Genomic DNA, 13,744 nt, shown 5'->3' with positions numbered 1-13,744 from the left:
TATCAAATCCTAACAATTGACACCTACATGAATCTCCTGGTAGCTTCTGCGCGAGGTTTTTTTTCTTCCTTTTTGCTTGATTTCCCGCTTCTTTTTTCTATTTCTATCTTTAATCTTGACTGATTTTTCGGGCTTCGATTTTCATTTTTGGTGATTTTGATCATGTCTTCTCTTTGTGTGCTGCTTAGCATATTTTTTTACCTTTTTTACCTGGCATTTCGTTTTTCCGTGTTTCTCTGCGCAGGCGATTCTTCTACGGATTTTTCTTCGGGTGTGACTTAATTTTTCCTTTGATATATATCTTGTTTTTTTGTCATGTTTATGTCTTCTCGGGCACCTCTTTATTTTTCATGCCTCTCTTTTTTTCTGATTTTCAATTTACCTATTTCGTTTTCAACTGTCTTTGCCGGTGCAATACCCGCAATTTCCCTGCTGTCACTTACTTGGTCCATGGTCTAGTCATCCGTTCCGTCGATCTACACTGTTGTTTTTTCGTAACTATTCCAATCCGCCATGTTGTTTTCTCAACCTTTGCGAATGGTCTAGTCGTTCCGTCGATCTACACTGTTGTTTTTTCGTAACTATTCCAATCCGCCATGTTGTTTTCTCAACCTTTGCGATCTGGTCTTTTTCGTTTCTTTCACCCGGATACATTCACGTTTCTGCCTCGCTTTGCTTACCTGTGTTTTGTTCCGTATATTTTCTTGATCATCTGCATTCTTAAAACCAATGTTTACCTTCTAGTCTGGGAGATGTATTTTCCCCTATCTCGAGATGCTACAATCTCTAGGGATAGTGATTTCAACTCTTAGCTTGATTATGGCTGACAAATTCTTTTCTCCGCCTATCCCTCTGGTAATTTACAACTTCGTTAGCCAAAAGGTTCCCCTTCCTTTGTTTAATTCTCGGTGGTTTTGTGTCACTTCATTCTCGCTTGGGTCTTTATTTTAGACGAGCGATTTGGAGCAGAACATCCTGCCTTGGCACTCCAAATATTCCGACAAAACGAGTGGTGTTGCCACTTGTTTCGCTTTGCGGGCTGCGTGAACACTACTTCAAACTTCGACACGACACCTGACACAAATACTCTGGTACTAATAAAAATATAATAACAATCGTCCAACGGTGATACCCTTGCGGTGCATAGATGGCATGTCTCCCGAGGGGGCATGAGGTTGAAATACTGTCAGGTTGCCCAAGGACAAGAATCGCGGCTGTGTTCGCACCACGGCTCTTCTGGTCTGTAAGTTCGCGCCTACACAACTCGGGTTCACTAAGGACTAACTGGTGATTCAGGTCTGGAACGCGACGGTTTATTCGTTTCCCTACTGCTGTGCAGCAAGTCATGTAAAACAACTCTACGGATGCACGCAAGAGCATGAAATTGTTGGACTAAGAAGCGGAACTAACATACCAATTACATGCACTGTAGCAGTGAAACTAGTCGATACCACACATGCAGTTAGTTATCATACATGTTCGAGAATATCAGACACACTCAGATCAGCAGCTGTGAAAACCGCGTACTTGTCGTAGTGATTTTAGCTGCCAGTGTCATTTACCGATGACGACGCGACGTCAGCCGGTTGAACACAGTACCTTCAGTGGTTAAGTTAATCTGGTAGTCAGTTTGTGAAACCCGATTGCTAGCCTACAATCAATATCTTCCAACTACTGTACAGGTGACGCAGGAATATTGATTTACCAACACGATGAACGTGGCCGGTGACACGGGACTCAGTCTTCACAAGCCAGACGGTAGATTGTGCCACATTCTGACTGACTGAAAGAGGACACAAAGTGGACGACAAATAACCTATAGGTGGAACATAAGGAGAAAACTTGAGGGTCTTAGCTGCGTTAGTTCATGCCGTCTGTCAGAGTGGAGCAGAGACACGCCTTACTAACGCAGCAAGATCATAGGCGATTGTCTTGTCAACCCACATATCTCGAGCTTAACGTTGGGACCTCACCGATCTCAATGGCTACCCACATTAAACTAACACTAAACACACTAACTACTCGCATATTGCAGCAATTCAAACGATTGGAAATGAATCATAGGGAGAGGCCTTCTAGTCTGAAGTAAACAGTGCCACCATATCACTCACTTGAAGCGTTACTAAAAAGCTTATTTCCAAAAGATTCACTGTACCTTTCTATTACTGAATTTGTTCAACACGACTACGCTTGTCCATGAGAGTTGGGCTGAAACAGAGTTTAAATTCGCAGTGGATTACTTGACGTCAAGATGAAGGTGACAATTAGAGTTGCATCGACGTCAGACAACGGATATTCCCATGTCGTTTAACATCACATTTTTATACACAATGATCTTGTTGCCCGTCTCTACATAGCTGCATAACCTCCGTTGCACATGGAAGGACTGAATTCGGTACCATGATCAATCTCACATTCAAAGCGTTCAAAGCTCAGTGCCACGAAACTGTGCTGAGCCAACGGAAATACCGCCCGCCACTTGACACCTGAAACTTTCAGTTGTTACACATTTTCAGTGCCTAATTGTCATGCCATCTGAAGGAAGTACGAGGAGTGGGATACTGCCAGATTACCCAAGCCTAGACAGGGTAAGTGGAGATGCTGAGGTCAGGTTCAACCACAGACCTTCAGGTCAGTAATTTCGCGCTCTGACCACTGACCCATCTAGCCCCCAACCTGAACACTGAAGAACAGACGGCTGTATCCTCAAATCGATTCAGCGGGACAGATCTCCCACTGTAGGCTGGCTGGGTGACAAATTCATACTACAATGCACAACCAAATCGTACGTAGCTGCCCAAAGATACAAACTGGTCACTGAAATAATTCTTATTAAACATCACAGTATGGCCGGCTGGTAACGGACATGCAAAACGAAGCCGGGCATTATACAGTATCGTCACCAACGGGTCACAGCCATATATGTGCTCCATCATTGGATAGCTGAAGCAATTGCTTCAACAAATCTCCTTAAAATGCATGGAGTGCGACTAAACTCTCATTGTTGCCGATGCCATGCACTGGAGTTTTGATAATCATTTATCTCGTAAGAAAACTCCACACAGCTAGTATCTCCCGAGTTAGTTTCTCAGATGAAGCACGATGGTTACCATCTTGCTTAGTGTCTTCTCCCTAGATAGCTCAGCGAACCTACTGACCCGTACTCTTCTGGGATGGATAGTTACGTAGCGGCTGCAAATGTACAAGAATCCTTTCAAGTGGTAGTGCTTTCTGAGATCCTCATAGAATTACCATTAGGTCTCATGAGAGTGAGACATCCCAGTGACCAGAACAAAGGACGTTAAGCACGGCACCGACTCTGTTCCTGTGTGGCGAAATTTTCCACTTCGTGTCATTGCTTACTCCGCACCAAAAACCCATAATGGAATGAAACCAGACTGCTGAGAAGTTGACCTGGCATTTAGAAAAAATGGACCACCGAACGGACAGTAATTATGCCTCACGCCGATCTACTTTGTCCCGGACCGGTCACATCGGAGCTTGTTCCTGTGTCCTAGTATCAGCTGAAAACTTACCGAGAGTGCACATTTATATGTTGAAACGGACATGGAGAATATAGCAACCTCGATCTGAAAGTTAAGAAATCAGGTCTTATCTCTTATCACCTAAAGCAGACATGGTATGCACGAATTCATGGAACTCAGGTATTAGAATGTACATTCGTAACTTCTTCACAGCAGCTAGTTTGAAATTAGGTACACTTCAGGTTTCCCTTCAAATTAGATCTTCACCGCACACACAAGCGGTGGTATGCGTCGGGGTATTGGAGGCCAACCGGATTAACAGGCGAAATCGCTCACTGACACGGCGACTTCAAGGGTCCGAAGAACTTGCATTCAACTACCTCGCACACACCCAATAGTTCATCCATTTTTTGTCAACTACTAGCTCCTGACTTACTTATGCTATCATACCACACTATCAAATACTGTGCTCACCCGAACCTAGGGGCCCGCCTGCACCACTCGTTACCCAAAAACTGAACTGAGACAATCCATTAATGATTGCGAGAGTACGCCCCATTTTCGACAGAAATTTGGAGGGTTTGATCAAAAGTGAGGCAGGATTATCTAGGATAAACTGGCAGCTCTTTTCAAATCAGTACCTGCTGTTAGAACAGAATTTATTGTCTCAGCCCATTTGAAGACCAAAGCGCTACGCGACCGAATCACCTGGTGAGATCAACTAAGCACGACACGCAATGGGGTACTTTGCAGCAACAATTAGATTCTGTCTCCAGGAGGGATGGATTTCTCTGCTGCCTGGTTGGTACCATCGACAAAACCTGAAGAATGGGTCGAGAGTTCTGTTCAGCCGATGCTACAGATCGAGTTTCTTATACTGAAGGAGAGTGGGATAGGTGGTCGGACAATTTCCAAATTAAAGTGTTGAACTATGGGTTATCCTTCGGTGACCAACAAATACAACGTAAGCACACACTGACTGAAGTTTATCTGTTCAGCCTTCATCCATAAATCGCATAAGTATCTTGTAAATAATCGGCACTGTCGAAATTGGTTCCAGCGAACTAGTGCCCATTTTCTTCACCAACTGAACTGACAGGGGGTTATCAGACGTATACAACTTTCAATTAGGTGTAGGACATCATTGGTCACAACAGGGAAGAGGTACCTGTGTTGGAGTTAAACGATGCAAGTAGAAAAACGGGGCATTCCCCGAGACTCACTTCGTGGTTCGTACAAAGATTAAAATGCAGGAAGATGCAACCGATTCCGAGGAAAAAAGGTAAAAAGATTAGTTCGAATATTAGCCGTAACGCTGGTACGGGTGAGCCGGTGGCTGCTTTTTTGTCAGATCATCCGAATACACAGATAAGGACACACCGACTTACTAATACTCTACTTTGGCCTCTTTATGAGGCCTTAACACCCCGTGGGTCCAAAGGCTGAGTTTTTGTCCACAGATACTGAGTACACGGGCAATATGGCCACGCTTGGAGTGGAAGCCCAACAAATTCAAACCGGCTGAAAAGTTAATTCAAACACGGCCCATCTAACACTTCACGTCTTCAGTGCACTAACGGATTGGATGATTTGGTCGATGTGACAATGGGTAGCTACACAGACACCCACAAACACGATCACTTCCGGAATCGGTGAAGGCTCTTTCCTTTAACCTCAGACATCCACACTACTGGTACGCGATCAACCTGATTATCAAGAGTGAAGTAATCTTGGTGGAATAAGATACACTGACAAAGATGTGGTCACTACGCAGCAAACAAGTGCGAAGGTCCCCCCCTTCTATTGCGCTATCGATTGATCAGATCTGTCGATCAACTACAGGTGAACCAACCGATCAACTACGGTGAAATCGGTCTACTCAAAACTACTTGTTCGCAGCCACCTGTTGGAACATTCGAATTGATTTTAATCAATCCAGCAGTGTACACCAATGGTGAGGTGGACTTTTGGCCTCACCACAGCATATGTACTGTAGGATTAGCAAAAGTACGACAGCAGAACGGCCGGACATGAAACTGTCCTGAAAAATAGCTCGCCACTAGCAGCTTCCATGGCAAACGATGACGCAACTGTCAGAAGACCATCACAAAGAAACCCTTGGTACGCTCAAAATACAGGCTCTCGATCAACGATCATATGGGGATAAACATACATGATAATCGATTTCACCTGCACAGGTCTTTACTATGAGACCACTCCGAGGTTGCTACAGTGGTGCTAACATTCGGCAACCTTGAAGTTCGAAGAGACAATACTCACCTTGGGTTACAGGGGCCTTGTTGCTTTGCTCCTACAAACTACTAGACATGAAGCTCTTGAATTAACGCTGGCAATGAAACTACTTCGAAGCGAAGGAAAACACCAGTTCTTTGTTCAAACAGATAGGGTGACATTCAACTAAGAAACAAACGCCATCAAACAACTGTCCCGGATTACGAAATAGCTGGACCGAGAGCGACTAAAATTCGATGGATTAATGAGTCTACGCAAAGCTGAAGATACCAATGCTCAGCTTGGGAGCGGTACGATAATCTGTATCCAAATACCGGATATGGTACTTGTTATCCGAAAATACCAAGTAATCAACGTCATTCTGATATGAAATGTCGCCCTTTGGGTTTATATGTTATCGAGGATGACTGACTAACCAGAGATCAAACTGGTCTGGGGTGGTACAGCCTCTTTCTACTCGGTTTCTAAGTTTCAACAACTGTGGGCACCCAGTGGTCAGTCTGATTAAGCAGAGAAGCGAAACCGGATGATGTAGGGTTGGGTAAATTGGAAAAACTGGTAGAAAAGTATCGCTGAAAATAGCAAATCATCTATCTAATTCATTGTCTCGTAAACCGGATAAAAACAGTTTAATCTGGAATAACGTCGAAAGCGTGAGATATTAATCCATGTTAGTAGCTCAAAACGAGCAACATTAGACTCAGATTTCAAGTCCGGTTATTCATAAACAACACTCACGTTCGTCCAGCCATTCGTTCAAACCAACCCTAGTAGGCATGAATTGAACTATCAAATTGGTGACTTCGCTAGACGAAATGACAAAAACCAACTGGTTCGGTTTCGACCATATCCCAACCTGCGCCAAACTGCCAGTGATTGCTCAGTAGTGAACTTCAAAGTAAATAAAAGTGCCTTCCAGAAAATGACAAATTTCATCGGCATGACCAGGGTGTAAAGTGAATGTGGTGCCGTTGACAAGCCAGCAGTTTAACGTGGGGGGACGCGTCGGTCATTCTTGCGCTGTCGCATGCCGCTGTTTAGTCTTGTGCCTTGATACTTCCAGCTAAGTACCAAAAGACCAAGTTATGTTAGTGTTTGACTCACAAGTGAGGCTGCTTCAATAAATGCAGCGTCACTCAGTAGTCCTACCCATGCTAAACTGCAGTGTCAAGTATGGAGTTTTGAACGGCGGCCAAGTTTCACCTCACTTCAGCTTTACTAGATGCCCAGTGCATGTCTGTCACCCGATTTTCCGTGAATTTGGCTTTTGGGGAGGACGGAGAGGATTTAGGGTATGATCCAACCGATTTTCTCAACCCGGTTAACTTCGCTTTGTCATTGCGGTACCTAGCTGCACCTCATATATAAGTTCACACAAGATATGAAGTCAACGAATTGCAAATAGGGATGTAGTCGTTTCTTTTCTAGTGTAGAACCTGCATTCTACGGGTAGCGGTGGCGTTCTAGGCAATTTGGAAATAGGGATGGAATTACTTCGCCTCAGCACTAACTGACGGTAGGAGGACTAGCGAAGAGTGGGAAAGTATCTAATATGAAAAGGCAAGCACAGGCCCTCGTAATTTAGCAGTAAATAGAAAGACGACCACGGTATAGTCTTGGCACATCATTCTTTGGACACCCAATAGGAAGACCAAGCCAAATCCAAATAACCTACACCATGGTGACTATGGTCCTCCCATTTCCACCACTTTGTTCTTGTCTTGTGGGAATGTAGAATGAAGGGTTGACTCCCAATTCAACGACTGAGCCCCAGATAGCTCAGCGGTTACGGTGAAGTCAGTGACAGGAAGGTTCGCGGTTACAACTAAACCTTGGTGTAGAAGCCTAGTGCTCTACAAAACCAACGAATCGATGCTTTCCTACAGACGACAGTATATGAGCACGCTACCTTCGTGGAATGGTTGCCGAATAACCAAAACGCCATCAAAGAAAACGAAATAATCAATATCCAGTAGGCGATTTGCGCCGGATATTCCCTGAAAAAGGTGACAAAACAGGATGCACATCTTTCGGTTTATAGGAAATAATCTCATGGACAAGGAACATCTAATAGTCACACTTTCCCGACATCTGATTCACCCAAAGCGAGACAAAATTAAAGACTTGTTTCAGGTTTTGTTGCACAGAAAAAACGAACGGTGGTACGCAGAACAGCGATAACTTCAGCAAATGAAAAGCAAGAAACCTTTATCTTTGGAAACAAGGGAATTTGGTAGAACACCTACCGTCAAGCCAATGAAAATGAGGTCCGAAGACTGGCAGTCCTCCACACTTGGTTGCGAATTCGTCGCAGCGGCGTGCCAGGTCTGCACCACTATGATAGCAGTATGCACTCAGCATCAACAATGTTTTGCAGTTAAATATAAGCTATTCAACTCATCTGATGAACCAGAAGCTTGCGAAACCCACGGCAATGATGGCTTAGCATTCATGCAATCACACATCCAACATTCCGATCGACACCCGCTTTAAGGAGACGTGCTCAGTCTATGAAAATTCATGACTAGATGGGAACTTGTTTTGGGCAACCACCTCCAATGCAGTTCTCTTACCTGGAATCCGTGGAGAAAACCGTGGAAGCTGAAGCCATTGTGGTTTGTGCACGTTCTGCAGTTGATGACGATGGGATCACTGTGGTTTGGAAACAAGGTACACTAACGAAAAGCACCTTAGAAAAGGGAGTTCGTGCACACCACAAAAGTGGCAATGACGGCCGCGACCCATTCACCTTGAGCATACCAATTCCTATCTTCAGCCGTGGGATGGCTCAAGTGGTTAGAGCGCGAATTTACTGATTGGAAGGTCCGTGGTTCGAACCCGACCTCTGCCTCTCGACTTCCCCTGTCTAGGCTTGGGCAACCTGGCAGTATTCCAGCCCTCGTGCTTCCTTCGGGTGGCATGGCAGCTAGGCACCGGAAGGGTGTTACAGCCGGACGATTTTTTTAGTTAAGACATCAGTGTATCTAAAGATGAGTACGATTTTCATCTGCTCGACAATAATCTCCTCTCAAGACGCCAAAGATTGACCTTCATATCAAAATAAAGAGCAGTTTGATGCATGAAGCTGTCGGCGCACATCGATAGAATAATGATCTACTCTAGCCTCAATCGAAGCGACGAACATAACGTAGCTGAACAGCTTGACTTACGTTTATCGCCTTTGGACCGATTGGTTTGGAGAAATTGGTAGACATGGCCCTTACAATGTTTTTTCTGTACGGAAAGAAGGCAGCTCAGCAATCAGAACGGACAACTGGGAAAGTTTGGAACCAACTGAGAAGTCGTCGTTTCAGAAGGTTGAAACAAGCGTGAAATGTTGACTTTGAAAGGCTTCACGTCAGGCCAGGATGCGAAAGGTTAATAAATACCGCTCGGAGGTTTGGAAACCCACTTTGCACACAACTTCGAGATGCATTGACGTGGGAATCCAGTGGTCTCGAAGTAAAATGTCACGAATAATGCCCAGCTAAGCCCTGGGACATGTGATCGCTCGATACTTCAGTCAACCAACCTCGAGCAAAAAGCCTAACATACCCGGACAGACCTGTAATTATGACCTCCAGTGATTAGAGAACAGTATATTTCTACGGTTCAATCCTGCTGCAACAGACAATCAATAAAACGCCCCGGGGCGGAACAAGTGTCACTTCGATATACGATCAGTTTGATCTACGGGGAAATATCAACTCACGATGGTCTAGTAATTAGACGACTGTTGATGACTGGTGCGACCAAAAAACGGGTGATAGAACGAACATCGCGAAGGAAAAAGCTAAGGAAACCAGTTCATTTGCGAATAAGAACTCGGAAAACATACATAGTAACACGGCTGTGACAAAGTTAGTGCAACGACAGCGAGTAATCTGTTCCAAAGATCAGCGTTTTAATTTTTTTGGGGGGGGGGGTATAACCCGAGATACAATTTGAACTAGCGATTTACGGCCGTCTGGTGAGCTGCACATCGTCAGGACTGGTGATCTCCAGAATTTCAATTTCTCCGAAATCCACGGATGGTAGATCCCTATTCCGACCAAAAATCAATTGAGATGAAGCATGACGATCAAACAGTGCAGTTTTGCCCACATATCCGCACAAAAAACGATCAGTTTGACTTCCTGAAGGTTTCAAGTCAAGACTGCTGACACATCATTCGTACATTGCAGACTCACGTTCTTGTGACATCGCAATCTGAAATAAAGGGAAAGACCATCCCACGTTAACGCTTTTGTTGTCAGGAGCATCGAAATACTGGAGTGAAAGTTTTCAGTGGTTCACAACCTCAGTGAACTAAGGACAAATGGGTTGTCAACCGCCGAAAATTAAAGAGAACTCAGCCACGTTTAACTTAATTCTTTAGGAATGTGTTATGAGGTGGTTAGGTTAATAGAAACCGCGGCTGAAAAATGCCAGCTGTTTCGTCTTCACCAAGAGGTAGCACTGGACATTAACACAAGATCGGGTGACGGATGTTGAGTATTATACCTAAGCGGAATAGATGCATATATGCAGTCAAGTTATCCTGTGTTGATGACAGATGGTATAAAAACAGTTATGGGTAATGAGGAAGGTATCTGATAGCTGGATCACCATACTAACAGAAAAATGTATCGATTATGCAGCAAATGTTTCAAGTATTATGTTGATAGACAGAAGTCTCACAGCGGGTGAAATTCTGAAAAGTGACTTTATCAAGCATGGAGCGTTACAGGTAGAATGCCGAGAAATAGATCTAGGGAATAGTAGCTGGTTGTAACTACGCTGAATGATAGCGAAAAATAGTAGGTCCACAGTTTGGTGCGTTCTAAGAAGGTTAAAATTCGGAGTAGTAAATACGTGTGCCCAGTGAAAACGCTGTGATCAATATCACGACAAAAATGTAAGTCTTCGATTTCCACCGGTATATCGAATCAATGCACTGTGGCTTGGGAAAGTTAAAAAAAAGCTTAGTGGTAATTAAGTCCGGTGAATAAATCGAACATACTTTGTCTTCATTCGTAAAAATAAGGTTTCGCTTGAAGGGACAAGTGGCCACTGGGCTAAGTTTAACGATATTCCCAAAGACTCGCTTGACCAGGACGGATTTTAACCGTGTAAGCTAAATCAATTGTTAAACGGTAGAAAGTCAAGAGGGAAACGTGTGGTTAGGAAATCGATGATTCAATTAACTCAGATGAATCCATGCTTTTAAGAGCTACACCTTACAAGTCTCCAAGAATTCCAGGCACTCATCAGGTGGTTAAAATGGCTTATTCGTAAACTATCTTATTGCTTCACCAAACAGCGCGATGAACCAATGACAAGTGAATCAGCTGAGGAAAGCAGTGGTTGTGGGTTTACGGCGCACGTGTAATGAGGTGCCGCCAGGGTACTTACCTAGATTACTGGACGACCATGATGCCCAACCAAAGCATTGCGCTCAAGGTAGCGGCAGTTGGCGCCACATGTCCCAACGCCAAAAAAGAGGCAATATGGCTCAACTGATCGAATCGGAACAGGACTACACAGCGTATCTCATGGATGCTTACAGCTTGGGCAGTGAGACTTCGTCACAAACTGAGGGGTTGAGAATGCCAAAAGGAGAGAATCACTGGCTGAAGGCGATATATTTGCATAGCTAGCTTGTTTGGGACATTTTCTACCAACTGGGCTGTATTTAACTTCGTAGCAAGTGATCCAAACGTATCTGGTGCAAGGAAAACGCTGACACCCAAAGTGTGAACTCAGCTAGAGGCTGGTAGCTCAGACGCTATAGCCATACACAAAGACGGTGGCCGTAAAAAAGAGTCGTTCATACCTTTTTCGTTTGTATGTAGCTGTATGGTTCAGTGAAGTTAATGGGTAATTTACATCTGGAGGCCAAATAGATATGTAAAAAGTAGTATCCAACCAGTGAAACGTTTTGTCGGACCAGTGACAGATCAGTGGTAAAAATACGGACCGCTCACCCGAGTACTCAATCCCGACCACCGTTGCAAAGAATGGAAGTGAACAAGGACAGTGCTGGATATGTTTGAGGTCACCTGTTCAAACCGTCTTGCGTAGAGGTCCATCACCGATTAGATCCGCGGTACAATTTTGATACCTGGTGAGAGTAAGATTGATCGCAAGCAATGGTGAGGTAGTCATGCCATCCAGACTAACTGCAGAATGAAAATGGACACGCTTGGAGTAGGTAAACCCAGTGGATCAGGAATTGTCATCCATGTAGAGACCAACGACGAGTCGACATATATTTTTACTCATGAAGCTAAACAAAAAAGCCCACGATGACTGCGATCAAATAACCAAGGATGGCGAAAAACAGAGCCCTCCTGTAATCCACTAACTCGCTGGCCAACAGCAGTGAAGCATCGGTGTTGAACACTGATGTCATGCTGTCGATGATCGGTGTTGACACTGATGTCATGCTGTCCAATGATGAGGATGCTTGAGGTCCGGTTACCTTACAACTTTTCGCGGCGCGGCACTGAAGCCTGCGAAGCGCATTATCGCTGTTGACGCTCTCCCTAAAAAGTTGCGCCCACAAGCCAAAAGGATTTACGTGGACTGTCCCTTGGAGATTACCTACACATTTATACGTCATGCACTTTCGGTCGTCATCCGTAAGACGGCCAACACTAACCGGGTCATTCGTTAGGCATATCCAACGACCGCCCGGAAAGGCAACTCTGCCAAACCTATGGGAGCATTGGAAGGTTCACTACTCCGGCATCCTGCGTTGAGCCGCCGACAGCAAGCCGTCAGAAAACCCAGTAATGAATTGAAGAACGGACCAAACTTGACATGTTTTCGAGTACGGTTTAACGTTCGCTTTCATTTCAAAAACTTTCGGGTACGTTCTCTAGTTTATCCATGCATTCGGTTATTGATCATCTCACCATATTGTCTCGGCGGCGTTCACTTCTCAAGTCAAACAAGGAGTATATTGAGTGTCTCGATATGGATGCTCATAGCTCTGCACCTGGGTGCAGATTTCCTAACAGAAAAAACTTGACGCCGAATGAATACTCCGAAATTGGAAGAACCAACATTGAAAATAAATCATTGTTCATCCCATGAGCCACCTATTAGGGGGTCACATAGTGAACTGCGGGCATGCGCAATAAACAAATGGGGGAACAAGTTTGGTTTAATTAGGTAGTGGTAATCAGGTGCAGCCGAATAAGCATGCGTAAGCATTACGCCTGAGAAGCCGCCTACTCTCTGCAAGTCCATAATCTAAACAAGATTTCTACAGCAGACCACTTACGTCGGGTCGAGGCATCCTTTCACGTCCATTTCGATCCACCCGCACAGGCTTTCGAACAAACGAAATGGCACTACAACATTACAATAGATAAAGACTAACGGACCACAACTCACCTTGCCAACGACCGTTCCGAAGACTGGAAACGAACGGACTGAGGTGAACCGCTTCCACGAATATTGGTCGGTTGATAGCGTAAAACAATCCGCATGAAACATTAAAAATTACAGCGACGACATGATAAGTTTATAAATGTGACCAAAAATTGCAATAAAGTATCAGGCTTTGGTGTTATTTGGAAAATTGCATTAAAAAGCGAAGATTTTCTGCGCGTGATTTGAAACTGAAGAATAATGGTGCAGCAATTTGGAGGCACAATGCTGTTTTCTGCGAAATCTTTTTGGGCCAACATTTTGCATTTTGTTGCACATGCGCATAAACCAGACAGTAGCCAAATCTGCGTTCATTTTTTCGCAAGTTGCCTTAAATGATCCCCATTCTAAATTTTTCACGAGCATTGGACATTAAGTTCCTGTACGGTCATAACGCAATCGCCATGTTCTTTGCAAGTTGGGAAATAAACCTCTTAATATTACTGACCGCAGAGGGTCTTGGCACCTGCAGCGCCCTACTGAAGTATGGAACGCTGTGGTGAGAAGTGCGGCAGTGTGGCAAATAAATTCGTCGCGCGGTACGTTCGAAATCGGTTTCGTTTTTCCCTCGTGCAAATTCGTGAAAA

The 13,744-nt window shown here is 44.4% G+C and overlaps 1 protein-coding gene across 1 annotated transcript in view; it reads right to left on the bottom strand.

Moving 5' to 3' along the window:
• Positions 1-1,737: 1,737 nt before the first annotated feature.
• The window catches only part of T265_11994 (hypothetical protein), a gene marked incomplete at both ends in the record, with an annotated part of 19,205 nt that continues 7,198 nt past the window's right edge, over positions 1,738-13,744 (bottom strand). The window contains 2 exons of the mRNA XM_009178866.1: positions 1,738-1,816; positions 8,312-8,413. Coding sequence (XP_009177130.1) covers positions 1,738-1,816; positions 8,312-8,413 — 181 coding nt within the window. The remainder of the gene's footprint in view (positions 1,817-8,311; positions 8,414-13,744) is intronic.

The sequence above is a fragment of the Opisthorchis viverrini genome (genome assembly GCF_000715545.1).
Source record: "Opisthorchis viverrini unplaced genomic scaffold opera_v5_690, whole genome shotgun sequence".
NCBI lineage: Eukaryota > Metazoa > Platyhelminthes > Trematoda > Opisthorchiida > Opisthorchiidae > Opisthorchis > Opisthorchis viverrini.
Note: the sequence above shows the minus strand (reverse complement) of the source record. Positions and strands in the feature narration are given on the sequence as shown.